Below are 18843 nucleotides of genomic sequence, written 5' to 3'. Positions count from 1 at the left end.
TAAATGTAGATGCAGATTTCTTATCTCAAACTTCTTTCAAACTTCTGCCCATCTTCCACATCCCTGCAAATCCACTTGAGTCACTGCAAAAATTAATGCTAGTTGACTACAATCTAAGCAACTAAAACAGTGAAGCTGGATAGAAGTTGTGTACCAGTGCCGATCATGATGGAGTAGAAAAACTAGGTTTTCTGGGGCCTACCAAACCTACTCAGTATGTTTAATATAATCGGGGATCAGTGACAAATATATTTGATAGACTGCTATCCAGAGAAAGGCAGGGGAAGGCATTCTTCCAGAAGCATTTCCATAAAGTCTCTTCCTACTATTAGAAGTATATCATGACTTTGCATCTTTAAAAATCCATTATTCCCTGGATAAGTTAAATAGAAGACTTGCAACTAGTCTATAGAAAGGGTGGCTAATTTGCATTTTAAAAGAACAGTTTGCTTCTCCTACGGGGGTGGGGGGGACTTGAAAGGAACTTCAATGAGCTAGTAAAGAAATTCTGAAGACTTTCTGAATTAATTTATTCAATTCACAGCACAACCCACGAAAATTATTTAAAGCACTTAATTGGAAAATGATTTAATATATTGAAGTAATTCTTGATTTTCCAAAGCATTTAACTTTTAAATTAAATCTGACCCTACTATCACAAGAATGACAAGTGAAATGTGTATCCAAATCATTACCTTCTTTTTGGAGCCTAAAATCACCAATCAATCTAATCAGATTTGTCCAGTTTCACTGCCAAAATGGTTCTTTTTGGTACTGGTTACCACCCTGGAAGATGTGTTTACTAACCATGATAGGTCTGCTACTTTATTATTTTTGTTAGTACTAGTGCTATGAGCAAAATAGAATGTTAAATACACAAAATACTTGCTTATAAAGGCAAAACAGATTTAAGAATAAAAGAACTATGGTACTAACCAATAATGAAACTTCATTACACAAACTTCTCTTGCCAAAGTTACCTGAGCTTTCCAACCTGTTCGTACCTAAAGAGCTCCCTGTATGATAAGCTTTTCTGCCTTGCACAAGACTATTTCCTCCTTTTCAAACTTGCCTATCCATCATAGACATTCAGCATAGCCTTCTACCGAGCTTTACACTGTACCCAGCATCAAGGAGCGTCTGCACAGGGTGCTATCTGTGGATCACTTAACTCACAGCTGTGTGTGTGTGTGTGTGTGTGTGTGTGTGTGTGTGTGTCCCGACTGACCAAGACTCTGGAGCTGCGAGGGGGTGGCGTGGTGGGGAGTCCGGGGGGCTGAGGATGCAGCGCGTTAAATACTTCTGTATCACGTAAAAAAGCTGTTTGATGATGCCTCGCCAGCAGGCAAATATTAAGGGTCCCAACGATTCATCCAGTGGAATTCACGGAGGGACCTACAGGGAACTGCTTGCAATACAGTACCAAGCAGGTTGAGCGGGAGCTGGGCGTCTAACCCACTCGCCCGGTGTCTCAGAGAACTCATTCCTCCCCTCCGACGTACACCCGGCTGGACAGCTTCCACACGTCCAATAAGCCCCGGGCGAGGAAAGCCGTGGCCCTGCGGCTGCCCTCGGAGACCGGTCCCCGCGCGTCCTCCCTCCCGGGGCAGAGAGTTGGAGAAGCACCGAGAGTAACCCCCTCCCTTCGCACCCCCTGACTATTCTATCTATGGGAATAGCAGAGCTTGGCAGTAGCCCTGGCCGCCTCCCCACCCCCACCCCCAGGCCCGCCCGGGGCCACCCGCCTGGTCAGCCGCGCCCGGGTACCCCGCGGCCTTGGCACCTGGGGTCACCGGGCTGTGGGTACAGCCCAGCCTGGGACGCTTCTCCAAGCGCCGTGAGGAGTGCTGGAGCTTCAGACGTAAACTCGGCGCACTCGCCCGGCTTCTAACAAACTTGCATTTACCGCGCCCCCCGCCCCCCGCAAGCGGGAGCTGTCCCCCAAACCGGGCAACCCTGCTGCACCTCGGTCCGCAAACCGGTGTCCGAACACCCGGCTCGGGCGCCCGAAAGGATTTGCGAAAACAAAAGACTTGTGGAGCAATTTTCCCGGCGGGGGGCGGAGGCGTCTCCCTGTTCCCTGCACCCCGACTCCCGGCTGCTCCCCTGGCAACTAATCCCGGTCCGGGAAGCGGTGCCACGAGTCCCCGCAGCCCGTGAGAGGGCGGGAAGCAGAAGGGGAAACTACAAAATAAACTGACTTCTCTTACTCTCTGCCTGCGTTCCCGGACCCCAGACACACCCCCAAAGTATTCCGTGGTTTTCTCTTAATTTTTTTTAAACGCCCCCCGGCAAACCTAGGCAGGGAGCCTTAGTCGCGAACAGCAGGAAGGAAAGAATCCGAGCAAATCTTGTCACTTTACGCACAATCGCGGTGTTTGGCAAACCCCCGGAGCTGCTGCACAGTATTTACTACCCCAGCGCACGCAGGGCTGTAGCGGGCTGCGACTCGAGCGCGCCCGGGACCGGCCTCCACCGACCGACCCCGGTAGCCGAGCCGGTCCGCCGCCGCCGCCGCCCCCCTCCCGGGATCAAGCAGCAAGAACACGGTGGAAACAAAAGCAGAGCGTTCACCTTGTTGCAATAGTAGGGGTCCAGGCAGGGAGAAGGTCCCAGACAGGGAGCGTCGGGCGCAGCGGCGGGCTGGGCTGGAGGTGGATAAAATCTTACGTCCATTTCACTCTCACATCAAGCAACTCCTTTTCTTTTCCTTTTTTTTTTTTTTTTTAAGTGTTCAGCAAAACAAGCTTAGACGGAACAGAGAGAGGTGTCTGGACTCAGGAGTAAAAGAAACACCTTCCTTCCCTCACATCCGTTTGTGGTTTGTTTAAGAAGAGGAGAAAAAAAAAAAAAAAGAAAGAAAGAAAAAAAAAAAAAAAAAAGAGGGGGGAAAAGCGCTCAACTCTCCCCCAAGCCGCGGCGCGCACCCGTCGGCGCCGAGCGCGCAGCCTGTTTCGCCGCCGCCTCCCGGCCCCGCCGCCACCGCCGCCGCCGCTGCCGCCGGGCAGGTAACTTCATGCGCTCATTGTCCCCCCGCCCGCCCCCCCATCCCCGCCTCCCGCGCCCCTCGCCGCCCGGCACACGCGCTCGCGCTCGGGCTCTAGGTCCTGGGCGTTTTATTGGAGTCTCTGAGTTGCTCTGCTTTTAGTTTATTTTCTCCACCTTGGAGGCCTGGGATGGGGGGAGGAATGAAGAGGGGGACAGGGCGAGAGTAGGGGGGGTGAACGCCCCGGGCCGGGCGGGGTAGGGTGCGCGGCAGGACGCGGGGCCGCTTGCGACCCAATGGTTGCAGCTCGAGGCTGGGGGCCGGGGCCCGGAGGAGGGAGGAGCGGAGAAAAAGGAGGAGAGGGCGGCCGGGGCAGGGCCGGGGTGGCGGGACCCCGCGGAGCCTCCGCTGTGCGGGATCCGCGCTCCTCCCGGCCAGCGAGTCGTACACAAAGGGGCTACGGAGCCCCAGCCACCGGCGGCCCCGGGGCACGGCAGGGAGCACGCAGCAAGGGGGCGCTGTGGCGAGCCCCGCCCCCGGGCCCGCCCCGGCCCCACCCCGCTCCCACCGTCCCCTCCGCGGCTGTCCCCACCTCTTTCTCTGTATCCGCCACCTCCCCTTTCGTGGCTCTCCCCACTCTCATCCCTGCGTCCCCACCCCTACTCCCAGCCCCTGGTGGAGGTGGCTATTACATGCTGCGCCGGTCCTAGGGACCGGGAACCCTCAGGGAGCGCGAATCAACTGTGCGCTATAGCGGGCTTCTGGGCTAGGGACCCGAAAGGACTGCAAGGGTGTGGATGGGCTTAAAAGCCTACCCCCTTCTGTCGCTGGCTTCCGCCTCCAGCCCTCACCTCCCAATGATCTGTGACCCACTGGAGGGTTTGCAAAGCTAAGGCAGCCCTGGAGACTCCAAAAAGACCACAGGAGTAAATCAAAGTGTAAATAGGGAAAGGTTCATCAACACACAAGATCAGACTACAGGGGAAACACGTGGGCTTGCTAGTTGCCCCTGATGGGATTCTTGTCTTTTTGTAATTGGAAGCCCACTGATGCTCTGGGAGAGGCACTGAAGACCTGGAATCAGCCTCCCCCTTTCTCTGGTCCGCAAGTGGGAGGAGAAAGTCTCCAATCATGTTTTCCCGCCTTACCTCTAAAACACAGAAATTTGCAACTTCGTTTTTTTCCGGATGGCTGCGGGGGGGGGGGGGGGGGGGGTCCACGAAATTTGGCTGGAGTCCAGCAGATTTATCCCTGAGACTCTGTCATTGGTGGGAAGTCCAGGCAATAGCAGATGATATTTACCTTCCCAGGAGGAAGGAGCCACACACAGTAGGGCCCAAGACCCTGCAAAGGAGCCTGGAAGTACTTCATCCTTTCTACTTCATTCTGTGCTAAGGCTACTGCCACCCCACACAACTGTGCAGTGCATGTTGACTGCCAACTGCTCTGTACAACTTTCTGACAGCTATGTTGTTTCCCCTGCAACTGAGAGCACCTGTCAGGTACAATCAGAGAGATCTGGAAGAAAATCTATGAAGAAAGTATAAGAAATGATAACATCATTGAGTGTCTACACATGGCTTTTTAGGAAGCTTTTACTTAGCATTGCTTTGTACTCCTTGCATCCTTTTTTCTCTTAAACCATTGTTTTCTTTCTTCCCTTCATCATTTCTAGAAGTAACAAAAATCTAACACTTTCCCCACCTCAAGACTGACATGGTGGAAATTGTGTAGGGAGAGAGAGAGCAGTGAGAAAAAAGAATTCCTCTCCACTGGATTCTGAAGAATATCCATATTTACAGGTCCTTCAGGGCATAAAATAAAATAAAAAGTAGAAATTTTTTTCCTCTTAATAAATTTCTTTATAATAAAATTTAAATGTTTTGTGTTTTGATTTTCAGTGTTCAAAATTCAGTTATAGATGCTAAAATATGCTTATATATATTTCCAAAATTTTAAAAAATTGATTTTAACTTAAATATTCCCAAATTTTAATTTTTATCATTAATTCACCATTTATTATCAACATATTATATCAATTATGAAAACTTTCTTAGAATCTGTAATTGATATCTGTTTGATGACCCTGTGAACATCAGGAAGATGAAAAGTTTCATTATCAACATTTTGACATCTAGGGAAAACAATAATGTCTATACTTTGTTCTCTAGACCTACTACTTTTCTCTGTCTTGAGAAGAAACCTACATACACGGGAACTATGTATCCCTCTACTTAATTTGTACCTGGTTTCTTTCATGTGCAATCAGTAGCGTCAAAATGGTATGTTTGTTTGTGGCATGGTGTGAGGGGTGGGAATGTGAGCTTTTGATGAAAAAAGCTCTTGACTCCAGGGGCGCCTGGGTGGCTCAGTGGGTTGAGCCACTGCCTTCGGCTCAGGTCATGATCTCGGGGTCCTGGGATCAAGTCCCGCATCGGGCTCTCTGCTCAGCAGGGAGCCTACTACTCTCTCTCTCTCTGCCTGCCTCTCTGTCTACTTGTGATCTCTCTCTGTCAAATAAATAAATAAAATCTTTAGAAAAAAAAAAAAAAAAAAAGCTCTTGACTTCCAATCACTCATACATGGAGAGTAGACCAGGAAGTTCAATTTCATGATGGAGGTGGGGGGGCTTGCTGGGATTGAAAATGGAGTTGATGATCCATCATGCCTATGTGATGAAGTCCCCATAAAAATTGCCAAAGTTCAGGACTCAGAGAACTTCCTGGTTGGTGACCAAGTGGAGGTCATGCAGAGTGGTTATCTTGGAGAGAGCTTGGAAATTCCGTCTTTTCCCACATACCTTACTCAATGCATTTGGATGTTCATCTGTATCCTTTGTCATATCCTTTTATAATAAATATGTAAACAGTAAGTAAACTTTTTCTTGAGCCTTGTGAAACACTCTGCTAAAGTCCTCAAACCCGAGGATGGTGTCATAGGATATTCTGTTTGATAGCTGATCAGTCAGAAGCACAGTTATCACCCTGGGCTTGTCATTGGCATCTCAAATGGTTTTCTTATTCTTGGGGCAGTGCAGGGAGTCTTGTGGGGCTGAGCCCTTAGCCTGTGGGATCTGATGCTATCTCCAGGGAGATACTGTCAGAATTGAATCAGATTGTAAGGCACCCAGCTGGTGTGACAGAATTGCTTGAGTTTTTCCCAGCTCAGGGGGGAATGGGAGCTCTTGGTTTAAAAAAAACAACTCTTAACCCCAATCACTCCTACATGAAGAGTAGGCTGTAAAGATTAACTCAGTGTGATCTGAAAAAAATATTTATATTTTATATAAATAAAATGCTCCACCCAAGGCCCATCATATATGGAAGGAGAGCAGTTCTCCCAGAAAAAACATGGAGGAAGTTGAATAGATAAGCCACTGAGTAAATCTTATTAATTTGGGAGATAAAAATAGTAGAGAGGTATTATATTATTTTTCAATTTCCAGGATATTCAACTTTACATCATGGCTAATTTTACTAATCTATTTGTCCATCCATTCACTCGGATATTATTCAACAAAGCCATATAAGCAGAGTCAGGCTCTATGCTATGTATTGTGTATAGGTTGACATACAAGAACAAATTTCTTGAAATAGGTTCTCTTTTAGATGTGTTCTAGTCTTCTAGAGCAGTATTTCTCACTTTGGTCAGTGGAGTCACCCCACACCCTTTGAAAAATACTCATGGCTGGACTTCTCCACCAGAGATTCTGTTTCAATCCATTTAGGGTAAGGACTGGGCATAGGAGTTTGTAGAAGCTTTCCAGGGGCTTTCAACTTTCAGGAAGGATTGAGAACCAGTGGTCTAGGAAGAAAGATAACATGGGCACAAAGGGAATGTTCAAAGCACAAAGTTTTCACATGAGTAAATTTCCTGGCTAGACTGTTATTTTGTGTTGGCTCTCACAAGGGGACATAGCAGGTCATGTCTCGAGGTCCCCATAATCTACACTGCCCTTACAGAGACTGAGTGTGGCAATGGACTCAGTTATTCTAACGAAACCGGAATGAACTGCTGTAGAGACCCTAATTACAATTTGGTCATCTGAACTAGGAACTCTCATTACCAAAAAATGTGGGTCTGTGAACAAAACTTCTCCTTAACTAGTATTGATGTAATAAAGTTGATAGCTACCTTTCTGAAATGCCTACTATGTCCTGGACCTAGTCATAATTTTTTAACGTTGCATCTCTCTTATTATTTAGTTTTACAAGTTTTATTGGAACCCTTAACCACTAATTACAAACCACACTTAGCATCTTATTTTGTTCCCTCCACATCTTCATTCTGATGATAGTTTGATGATGTCATGTTTTCAAATTTGCACGTGTTTCCACTGACTGCATTTTATGTTTACTGATTCTTTGTACTATGGACATAAGCCCTAAATTTGTAGTAATGTCTCCAAACTACACACAGAATGTTTTACATCAGGGAAAATATCCTCTACACAGTCAATCCTATCCAAGACTTATGAGAGTCTAATAAAAATCACTCAACAGAGGTGCCTGGGTGGCTCAGTGGGTTAAAGCCTCTGCCTTCAGCTCAGGTCATGATCTCAGGGTCCTGGGATTGAGCCCCACTTGGGGCTCTCTGCTCAGCGGGGAGCCTGCTTCCCTCTCTCCCTCTGCCTGCCTGTCTGCCTACTTGTGATCCCTGTCTGTCAAATAAGTAAATAAAATCTTAAAAAAAAAAAAAAAAACAATCATTCAACAACAACAACAAAATGGCACTTCTTGAGGGGTACTCTTGGTTAGCCCTTGGAGTTAATTTTCTTTAAGGGTAATAGCCCTCTCTATGTTGAAGGTGTGGATGAAAGATCTTATAGAGGGATTTACTTTGAAATGCCAACTATTGAAACTAAAATCAAAGCATGCTGTATTTTTTAACAAAATTAATATCAGTCCTTCACTGGCCTCCTCTTATTTAAGGGTGTGCTTTCCAGCAATAGGAGATAGCTCAGTCTCTCTTGTAGAAGAAAACCTCATTCTTTTAAAATTCCATTCATTTGAGCCCATGATATGGACCAGTTGTATTATAAACCATCTTGTTATGCATGTGTTTACAGGTTTACGTTCCTAACAAGATTATGGCTGAATTAGGTATGTTGGTATTTTTTCTCCTTACAACCTAACCAATGCTGAATCCTACCCCACTTCAAGGTTCTAGAAACATCATCAATGGTTTTGATAGGAAACATTTACATTTTCTCAATTTACCAGTTAGAATTTACTGTTGTCCAGAGGTTTGTTTGTTTGTTTTTAAATAGTTTTCTAAAGTAATTTAAATGTAAAGTAGAATGATATGCAATCCATAATATAATGCAGTGGGAGAACAGAGAGTACTGAAGTTTATTTCCTGGGGAGACTAGTGAGAAATGACTAGATTGTAAGTCTTTCAACCAGAAAATAAAGGATTTCAGAATGATGAGGAAAGTTTGAAGGAAATGATATAGGGTCCACAGATACCTCACATGGTACTAAATGACTCATAAAATGCAGTATTTTTTTACATAATATGGGAAGGGTGCCAGTGCCTGCACATCTTACACTGAGTGTGGGACAGTACTGGGATCTCTAACAATATACAACATTTGTGGCATAATAGCTATAATAAGACTCTTCAACTATTTTACACAGCAATAATCCAGTCCTCTCTCATCAGGATAAACTATGAGGACGAATCCTTTCAAAATCAGAATTAGTTCCTTGGAAAAGAGTGAGGCCACAATTACCCGTTAAGTAGGAGCAGCTGCAACATGGGATCGGCCTGGAGCGTGGTGGTGAAGTGTTTCTCCCATGCAATTAAATGGATTTTTTTTTAATGCAAACTAATATTCTATAAAAAATCACTTGGAAGGAGAGTAGGTGTGGAATTGCTGAGATGAAAGGAACAGCCCTTTTGCTTTACCTGAGTTAATAGTCCTGCATTCCCAAATGCTATTTTGGTGAAAATGGACAATCAAGGGTCATCCTTTCCCATGAAGTGGGGCCCGAAAGGGACCCAGAGTAATACAAAGGAAAGATAATCCTGGCTTACTTGTACACTCTGTGTCTTATTTTGAACTGTGTCCCTAGCTGTGTTTTGTTATTGTTGGTTTTCAAAAAGACATGACGAGTCCACAGGAGCACTTCAATTTAAAGCGGGAAGGTCTCACTTGTGTAGAAACATATCAATATGACCCACAGGACTTAGGCCAGCCAGTACCTCATCCAGAGTGAGACAAAAAGGCATGAGAACTTAATTTTTTACCACAGAGATGATTAAAGGATTGGGAAAATAAGACCTTTAGGAAATTTAAAGGACCTGACAGGAGGGGGCAGTCTCGGGGCAGGGGGGCAATATAATATCTTTGAATCGTGTATCTCAGGAGTTCTTTCAGAAACAAGAGAACGCCTTTACTGAAGAAACAACGTAAGAAATTGGTTGTAATACTAGAGCCTTGGAGAATTTAGTCACATGGGGTAAGTATTCTCCCCAGGGATCTTGAATGTATTGCCGAAGGAGAGAGTGAGCTCTCCATCAGACTGGGCATAACATCTCTGTCCCCAGTAAAAGTCAGGTCACATCCCCTGAGCACCAAGGGACACACCTCTTCTTGAAATACACCTTCCTTCTATATGATCAAGGGGACCGAGGGTTCAGCCTTAGCTCGAATTATCTAAAGGGTTTCTGTGCTCACACATTTTGGATAGCATAAAATGAAGTTCATCCAAACAGGGAACCAAGACATCTCTTGTAGTTTTTTAGAGTCAGAAAATGCTTTTTTTTTTACATTAGATTTGTCCCTGGATATTTTCAAGAACTTTGGTAACAAAGAAAAACAGCAAACATCTGATTTTTGCCAGTGAAATTTAAGACATGTTGTAAAACTAGAAATTAAAAATCTTTAAATTAAATTTTGAAACTTGGAATTAACTTGGAGTTAAACTATTGAATACATTTTTAGTATGCTACTTGCATAAAAGGATACTCTCACGTGATAAGGGTGGCCTTACAGGACAATCTCAGAGCCAAAGACGAAAGAAAAGGAATCTTCCCTGCTTTATAACAGCGTGTTTTAATGTGTAGCCTTCAATTTCCTAATTCAAAAATCATACATTTTGAAGACAGCAAGAGACTCTTGAGCTCCCACTCAGGCTGATGGTTGCTACTGACTCCCCACTTGTCCCATGAAATCTTCCAGGACTGATTAGGTAAGTGATTTTGTACCCTTGCCCTGCCCAGTTCCCACGTGCAGTTCCTGATCTCTGCCCTGATTAGGTAGTCACTGTTTCCTTCCACTACAAATCCACTTATGCTTGACCTTCACGTAATGCAATTACCCGACTATCCATGGATTGCTTTAATGTTTCCATTTTGTTCCTAATGGTGCTCCAATATGTCTGTCTGTATTAATGTGTTTGATGCTGATGAGAAGCTCCTCGAGGGAAGAGATGGAATCTCTCTGAACAGGACTGATGGCCCCAAATATCATAAATTCCTCAAATGGTGCTCTTTGCAAAAAGACAACTTAACTTGGCATATTTTCCCTTGGTCTCAGAAGGAGTTGATTTAGGAAGCTACTGAAAAAAAATTCAAGATATCGTAATATGTAAACATTTCCACTTCACAGTGACAGGTTGGGAAGAGTTACAATAGTATTGCATTCTCTATGGTGCCTCAGCTCTATTATTATGGCCTAATACCATTTTTAATTAAGGCCACCATTATTAAGAGCCCTCTACATGATGGGTGTCTTACATAACAATATATGTTGGTGGTTGTTTCTCCTCCCCCCCCAACCCTTGGCTGCTTTACTCATTTATGTTTTCTGTGTGGCTTCTATAAGCATTTATAACCTGTAGAAGAGAAATTTACCAAAGAATGAATGGAGAGAATAGCACTTAATCAGAGGAAAGGGTATTAACAAAGTCAGAGAGGCTTTAAAAGACAAAGAAGCTAGGGAACAACCAGAACAAGCGCCTGACTGGGTATTTGGTACAGTTTTCACATGCCAAGATGGGGGGAGGGGAAGGGGGGAGGGACAATGAGGAGACCCAGAGAATGAGTTTAGATCACAAAATTGTCTGAAAGCTGGAACGTTATCTTAAAGAGACTGAGGAGTTTTGAAGGGCTTCAGTATAAGACTTGACCTTGATGCCTTTGTATTATTATTTTTTTATGGACCATGAGACTTGCATGTACTATTTCCATTACAGTAAGGTTTTCATAAGTAATCACAGGAGCTTGTTACTGAAGGAGAAACCAGTTCTTCCTTTTTCTGAGTAACTAATCTCCCATTTTAGTAGCTATAATGTATAAATATGCCCAGGAAAATCTTAAACTGTACAATGTGATCCTCTGCGATCTACCTCCCTCTCCAGCCTCGTGTTTTCTCAACCTCAGACTATCTCTCCTCTCAGTCCCAACCTCTGAACCTTAAATTAGAGCAAATACCAAACTGCCTGGCCAAGACCACAGCCTCTCAGTCTCAGAAGAATCAAGAAGCAAAATCAAGAAGCAACATGTCATCTAAAGTGACAAGAGGCTCTTCATAGAACATACTGATTCTACTCATGAATACACGTATGTTTTGTTACAGAAATAGAATTGTGTTTGATTATGGGATCAATTCCTGCATCAAGGCTGGCTTTAGTACACTATATAAAAGTATAAGTATATGGATGATATATATCAGTCTGTGAGTAATATACTATATAAGCTTTCAAAAATTATGAAGTTCAAAACACATTAAAAAAAAAAAAACACATTTGGCCTGTAGGGTCTCAGATAATGGATTACAGACCTGCCTTCCTAGTAAATTAAACTCACCAGATTTCTTTTAAAGTAATCCATCAAAGGACAATTTATCTACAATAAAAATCCACTAATTTGAAATGTATAATTTGAGGAGTTTTGAGAAATTTGTGAACCAGTACCACAATCATGTATAGAACATCTCCATCTGTTCAGAAACCAGATCCCAGAAACCCTTGACCTGATCTTTGTTACTATAGTGTTGTTTTTTCCAAAATGTCATACAAATGGAAGCTTTTACTATGTGGTCTTTTATGTCTGATTTCTTTCTTTTAGCTTAATGTGTTTGAAATTAATCCACATTGTTTTGTCTATTAGTATCTTATTTCTTTTTATTGCTAAGTAATATTGCATTGTGAATGAACACAGTTTTGTTTACCCACATGATGGGCATGTGGGTTCCTTCCAGTTTTAACTACAGTGAATAGAGCTGCCCCGAAAATCCAAGCACAAGTACCTGTATAGAAATATGTTTTCATTTTCTTTGGGTAGATATCTAGGAATGTGAAAGTTAGATTCCATAGCAAATGAATATTGCAATTATTAAGAAACTGCCAAACTGATTTCAGAAGTGACTGTACCCTCTTTCATTCCTACCAGTAATCTACAAGAAGTTTGATTGCCCCAAATCCTTGTCAACACATGGCATTGTCAATCTTTTTAAGGTTAGTCATTTCAGTGGATTTATAATTATACATATATTTTTTAAGTTTATATTTTGCTAATGACTAATGATCTTTTCATACATTTGTCACTAGTGTATCTTATTTGATGGAGAGCCTACTAAAAGCTTTTGCCTTTATAAGATCAGGTTGTTTGCCCACTTATTGTTGAGAACATTCTGGATGTAAGTCCTTTATCAGAGTTTATAAAAATAGTAATAAGTAAGTTTCGAAAGGTTTCAGAAAGCCAGGACAGTAGGAAAGAAATTTTATTTCTTTATGCAAGCAACAAATAATTGAACATTTTTAAAAAAAGATTTTAGTTATTATTTGAGAGAGAGACAGAGAGAGTATGAGTGGGGGAGGGACAAAAGGAGAGGGACAGCAGACTCCCTGCTGAGTGGGGAGCCCAACTTGGACTCAATCCCAGGACCCTGAGATCATGACAAGGGCCAAAGTCAGAAGCTTAACCGACTGAGCCACCCAGGTGCAACAACAGTTGGACATTTAAAAAAAAATTATAATAACATCAAATATATGAAATTCTTAGGCATACCTACCACAAAATATATAACACTTGTGCACTAAAAATTGCAAAAACAGTGCTGAGTGAGATTAAAGCAGACCTAAAGAAATGGAGAGCTATACCATGTTCATAGTATGAAGGTCTTAATATAATTAAGATACCACTAATCTTAATATAATTAAGATACCATTAATCTTAATATAATTAAGATACCATTCTGCTCTATAGATTCTATGAATCTGTAGATTCAATGAAATTCCAATAAATCTTTAGGCTTTTTTTTTTTTTTCATTGAAAATAAGAGGCTTACTTTAACATTTTTATGGAAACACAAAGGACCAAACAATTTTGGAAAAGAATAAATTTGGGAAAAAATCGTACCATTTGATTTTAATACTCACAAGAAAGATACAATAATGAAGATCACATGATATTGACATAAGGATAGGCATATAAATTAATTGAACAAAAGAGAAGTCTGGAAATAGACCCATAAATACATAATTAATTGATTTTCAACAAGTGACAAGGTAATTCAATGGCAAAATATTTTTCAAAAAATTCTGCTGGAACAATTAGATACCCTAATGCAAAAATAAACTCTTCCTTCACATCATATACAAGAGTCAATTCTAAACAGAGCATAAACCTAAATTTAAGAGCTAAAACCATACGGATAATACAAGAAAATATAGGATCAAATCATGACTTGGGTTACACAAAACTTCTTTAGGACACAAAATGCAATTTGATAAACTGAATTTTAGAAAAATTAAAACCTTGCTTTTCAGAAGTCATTGTTAATGAAATGAAAATGTATTCCACATACTCGGAGAAAATGACAAATGATTTGTAACCCTTATGTTTTCAATATTCCTCTGCCTTTGTTCCCACTCTTTCCTCTACCCAGCATCCCCTTCCTCTGGGTGTCTGCACGCAGAGGTCCTATTTCTCTTTTAGATTCAGATCAGACATCAGATCATTATTCTCTTCAGGACAAGCATTGCAGGCTCTCCAACTGGCACATTCCAGGCTGGTCATAACATCTATCACACTCTACCTTCCCGGTCAATTTACATGTCTGTTTTCTGTAATAAATAATTAGCTCCTTGAGGTCAAAGACAATATTTGTTATGCTTTGTTGGGTTCTTGGCCAACTTTTCCATGCCCTGAACCCTTTTCCCCCAACAAAACAACTTTTGACATTGCCCCTCGCTCCAGATACAGCTCCATCACCTCCCAACCTATTGATTATTATTAAACTTCTTAAAATGATTCCTGAACTCTTCTTCTTCACCCTCCCATTTATTCTTCAACCCACAGCAACCCGGATTTCTGCTTCTGAAATATTTTCTACTGAAACTATTCTAAGACTCTCATTGAATGTATTCCAGTGTGTTTAACTGGGAACAATTTGTTTCTCACATTTCTGGACTTTCTTGGGGGCTTTATAAATTGGTTCCTTGTTGGACTGTGAAGTCTTTAAGTGAAGGGATCCTGTCTTATATTTGTTGTTGTAGATACACACTGGGGAGTATCTACATGAAGAGAACAAACAGGTAGAGCAGCAGGACAAGAAACAGAGAGATAAGAGAAATCAAGAGAACATGGAGTCCTAGATTCCAAGGAGGAATGTTCCAGGAGGGACTGGTAGACATTCATCTGTTTTCTCACTCACGCAGTCATCCACACAACAAATACCACTTGAGTGCTCACTCATTGCCAGACACAGTGCTGGGTTCCAGGTTCACAAAAGCTTTTCTATACCCTCTCCTGGATGATTATCTCCTTCCATAGCTCCAACTACAACTTGTTATTTAATCCCTGTCAAATCAATGTCCCTTTTCTATTTTCTGACTCCCAGGTGCCTATTTCCAACCATCTATCTGTTATATCTGGCTGTATTTCTTTAGTCACTGGGACTCATAATATATGTAAATACATAACACACATAAATCTCAGGTCACCTGGGTGGCTGGGTTGGTTAAGTGTCTGCCTTCAGGTCACATCATGATCCCAGGGTCCTGGAATGGAGCCCTGAGTCTGAGTCGGGCTCTCTGCTCGCATGCTCCCTCTGCTCATGCTCTCCCTTGCTATCTCTCTCTCAAATAAATAAATAAATAAATAAAATCTTAAATACACACATAAATCTTGATAAATGCAATACCCATATAAAGCGTTTTCTCCTAGAATGCTTATCTCCTTTAATAGTTACACTCAGTCCCGTAGTTAACTATAGGTCTCATCCTTTGTCATTTCTCATCTGGACTACTGCTCTTACTGAGCCTCTTACTGATTCTCCTTACCTACAATTCAACATCTTCACACCCACCTATCAACCTAGCAGACACCTGGAGCACACCATCGCCCCACTTGAACACCAGCACCTCCAACAGCTTTTCTGATACCCAAATATATCAAACCATTACTCTCCAGCAATTAGCTACTTGTGCTTGTCTTAAGTTCAAGCATTTGCATCTACTGTTCCCTCAGTCTAGAGAGAACACACTCACTAGCACATATACACATGATAGCTCCTATTACCTCCAAGACATAAATCAAATATTCCTTCAGTCAAGCTGTACTAAGTCCCCCCTCCCCAGGCACACTGTAGAGTCTTTCATTACTGTGTTGTAATGATTTGTTTATAAGCTCTTCTTCTCCCATTCTGGATTATATCTCAATCTCCCCTGTACTTCTAACATCTGCTTTAAAGACAAGCACTAAAAGCTCGTTTTGAAAGGGCAAGGTTTTTTTGTTTTGTTTTGTTTTGTTTTCTGATTTTGATGTGACTAGCTTCTATTAGGTGTTATTTGGGAAGAGTGTCATATATTTTATGGTGAATATAGTAGTTTAAAAAAAGATTTAGCCACTTCCTTAAGTAGTGGTTTATCTCTCCCTCAGAGAAAACCAGAATGAGTTTTTTAATAAAATGATTGAAAAGGTACACTGAATCTTCAATTTAATTATTCCAATTCCTGCAAAAAAGGTCTTTCATAGAGGCTGCCTCTTGGTAAAATGTGATAAAGTTCCAACACATTCTTAAAAATTGTAAATTAATTTATAAATTTCCATTCAAAGTTTAATCTGCTATTTTCACAGAAGAAAACTCATAATGTTGCTTCCTACTGATTTAGTATCTTTGCATCTAGAGTTTAAGCCAGTATTTCATCTCTTTCTAGAAGCTTCGAGAGGCACTTGGTGCGTATCAGTGAATGCTGCCCATTTTTATTGCTTTTGGAGTTCAGTAAGGACTCCATACCCAGCATTCCAGATCTTTATTAAATTCTAGACTTAATTCTCTCAGTGTTTGTGTGTCTATCAGAGCAGATCATTTCATATTCTTTTAGCATAACCTGTCTTTTTCTAGCTCCTACATGTTTGTTCCTAGGCAAGTCCCAGCCCTGCCTTCCACTTCCTCCTGCCACCATCACTACCCTCCTGAAACTCCTCCTGGTCCTTCCTACCCCATCTGGGCTTTCCCCATTCTCCTTCCCTGAACAATTATGGGTGATTCTTTCATTCTCTCAGAGGACTTCTTACATTTCATCTTCTGTTACAGTTTATGTGAGTGTGTGTGTGTGTTTGTGTGTAGGACCCTGTTATTCTCTCTTTTCCATGAGCTGTTGGGGCGGTCCTCCCATGTCCTGTTCATCTCTGAGGCTCTGCAATGCCAAGCACAATTTCTGAAACATAAAGAATATTTGGTAATTATTCGTTTAGTTGAACGGAGTTCAAATAATTTTTCTTCAATGTGTGTTGACAAAATAATTCTAACACGTTCATAATCACAGCAAGCAGTAGGGCCAGGATTTGAACACGGCAGTTTACTGCACTTTACTTTTTTTTTTTTTTTTTTTTGACAGATAGAGATCACAAGTAGGTAGAGACAGAGAGGAGGAAGCAGGCTCCCCGCCGAGCAGAGAGCCGGAAGCGGAAGCGAGGCTCAATGTGAGGCTAGATCCCAGGACCCTGAGATCACAACCTCAGTCAAAGGAAGAGGCTTAACCCACTGAACCACCCAGGTGCCCCAGGTTACTGCACTTTAAATCCCAGGACTTTGTTGCCTCTCCAATAAACAGAATATCCATTGCAAGATTGTTGATCCAACTGTATAGTTTAGCTCTAATCACTAAAAACCTAAAAATTGTCCTAATAAGACCAAATGTTTTCTCCTTAACAGTGTGTGAAAAAAAAAAAAGAAAAAGATTTTATTCTTTCTGTGACATTAGTTTCAAAGAGTGGAAACATATACCTTTTAAAGAGCATTCCTTTAATAAATTTATTAGGATCTCATCATCTGTTGTCTATCTGAATTTTTTTTTTCAAGATCTATAAGAAACAGATGTAGAGACATAGAGATGTAATGACATTTACTGTATACTATGGGATAGAGCATCCCTGATTTGAAGACCTAGACTGCTAAGCAGTCATCAATGGCTTCAAGGTGGCAAAGGTGGGTTTAAAGCCAAGGATGTGGGGTTTGTAATAGACCTGGCTTAGACCTCAGTGGTTTATTCTGGATCTTTGGGCTTCGAGAAGTTGGAAGAAGTAAGGGAACTGCAAAACATCTTTTTCTTCTCAGGGTTGGGACTTGAAAATCCAAAAAGGGAGTCTAAAAACTATCACCAACTTAATATGTCCCCACATAAAGAAACTGCTTATTCTAACTGCTTATAAGCATTGTTATATTCAATTTAGAATCCAAAGCAGAACTGGCTGAAGCGATGAGGAGGCATTGGATGTCCTTCTGCATTTGGGGATATATTTGAATTCTTTTTCTTTCATGGCTGGGCTTTTTCTGGGGAACAGGCGTGGAAGAAATTCTCTTTCCATGACGTCCTTTAACAACTGTGTCAAAATTCTCCTGATCTGCCTGCAACTCTTCCTTCTTTGCAGCTGAGTTGACTTTTCCCAAAAAGTCACTTAAAAGTGAGTTTCAAAGCTATGGGCAGTTCCCTACCGTCTTCTTGGCTGAGACTTCCCTTTCAGTGCAGCAGCCCCTCTGTTGAAAATATCTCAAGTAGGTATTCTACTCTATAGGTGGTGTAAAATTTCCTTTCTAAAACATTTTCTAAAATATTTCGAGAATGTGGGGTTCTGGCAGGATACGGAGACTACAAATCAGATTAAATAATTCCCATTGCCAAGTGATCCGACAGAAAAAGAACTGTACAGAAAGGAAAAATCTCAACCTCATTGGCCATTGCCTTTATTGGCTGTCTTCTGAGAGGTCCAGTTCCGATGGGCATGAAGTGCTAGCTCCCTCGCTGTTTGGAGGAATGTTGGCCTCCTGCTCCAGCCCAGGAAAGAGCACACCAAGAAAACTTCAACAAGTAAATTTGCGCTTATATTTGGTCTATGGGCACCAAATAACGTGTTGTTCTAAGGTTTCGTTTATCTGGATAATGGAATAAGCCTGGAAGAATATATAAAAGAAAATTTCTTTTTTTATTCCCTCTTTTTAAAAAATTTTTTAAAGATTTTTTTTTTTTAATTTATTTGACAGACAGAGATTACAAGTAGGCAGAGGAGATAGGCAGAGAGAGAGGAGGAAGCAGGCTCACGGAGCAGAAAGCCCGATGTGGGGCTCTATCCCAGGACCCTGGGACCATGACCAGAGCCGAAGGCAGAGGCTTTAACCCACTGAGCCACCTAGGCACCCCATTCCCTCTTTTTTTTTTTTTTTTTTTTTGGTGGCACTATTTGGCTTTGCTGTCTTTACCTTGAAACTATCCCAATGCAAGCAACCATTTCTGCCAGGGAGTAGAAAAAATTGCTTCTATACTCCTGGCTAGTGTGTGGTTTCTGGTGTGTGGGGATTATAAACCCTTGTTCTGGGATCATCCTTCTTGGGTCTTGTACATACA

General features: G+C 42.0%; 1 protein-coding gene and 1 long non-coding RNA gene across 5 annotated transcripts in view; one reads left to right on the top strand and one right to left on the bottom strand.

The window, feature by feature from the left end:
- Positions 1-2814, bottom strand: part of TOX (thymocyte selection associated high mobility group box) — a 299710-nt gene extending 296896 nt beyond the window's left edge. Inside the window, exon 1 of one of the 2 annotated variants that reach the window (XM_059166388.1) lies at positions 2575-2814. In XM_059166388.1, the coding sequence (XP_059022371.1) occupies positions 2575-2676 (102 nt within the window). In that variant the 5' untranslated portion in view covers positions 2677-2814. The remainder of the gene's footprint in view (positions 1-2574) is intronic. The other variant, XM_059166387.1, reaches the window with a different exon arrangement.
- A 76-nt stretch (positions 2815-2890) lies between these two features.
- On the top strand, positions 2891-17269 carry LOC131826800 (uncharacterized). Of its 3 annotated transcripts, XR_009351758.1 has the most exons (8): positions 2891-3008; positions 8055-8088; positions 9357-9450; positions 10096-10182; positions 11353-11554; positions 12386-12450; positions 14494-14623; positions 16840-17269. It is a non-coding gene; the product is annotated as an uncharacterized LOC131826800 (long non-coding RNA). The 3 variants fall into 3 exon arrangements; XR_009351759.1 differs by lacking the exon at positions 14494-14623 and having other exon boundaries at positions 2904-3008; positions 10058-10182; XR_009351757.1 differs by lacking the exon at positions 14494-14623 and having other exon boundaries at positions 2907-3008.
- Positions 17270-18843: the final 1574 nt, after the last annotated feature.

The sequence above is a fragment of the Mustela lutreola genome, chromosome 3 (assembly GCF_030435805.1).
Source record: "Mustela lutreola isolate mMusLut2 chromosome 3, mMusLut2.pri, whole genome shotgun sequence".
In the NCBI taxonomy this organism is placed as follows: Eukaryota; Metazoa; Chordata; class Mammalia; order Carnivora; family Mustelidae; genus Mustela; species Mustela lutreola.
The sequence above is the reverse complement of the archived record's forward strand: the minus strand, read 5'-3'. Positions and strand labels throughout refer to the sequence as shown.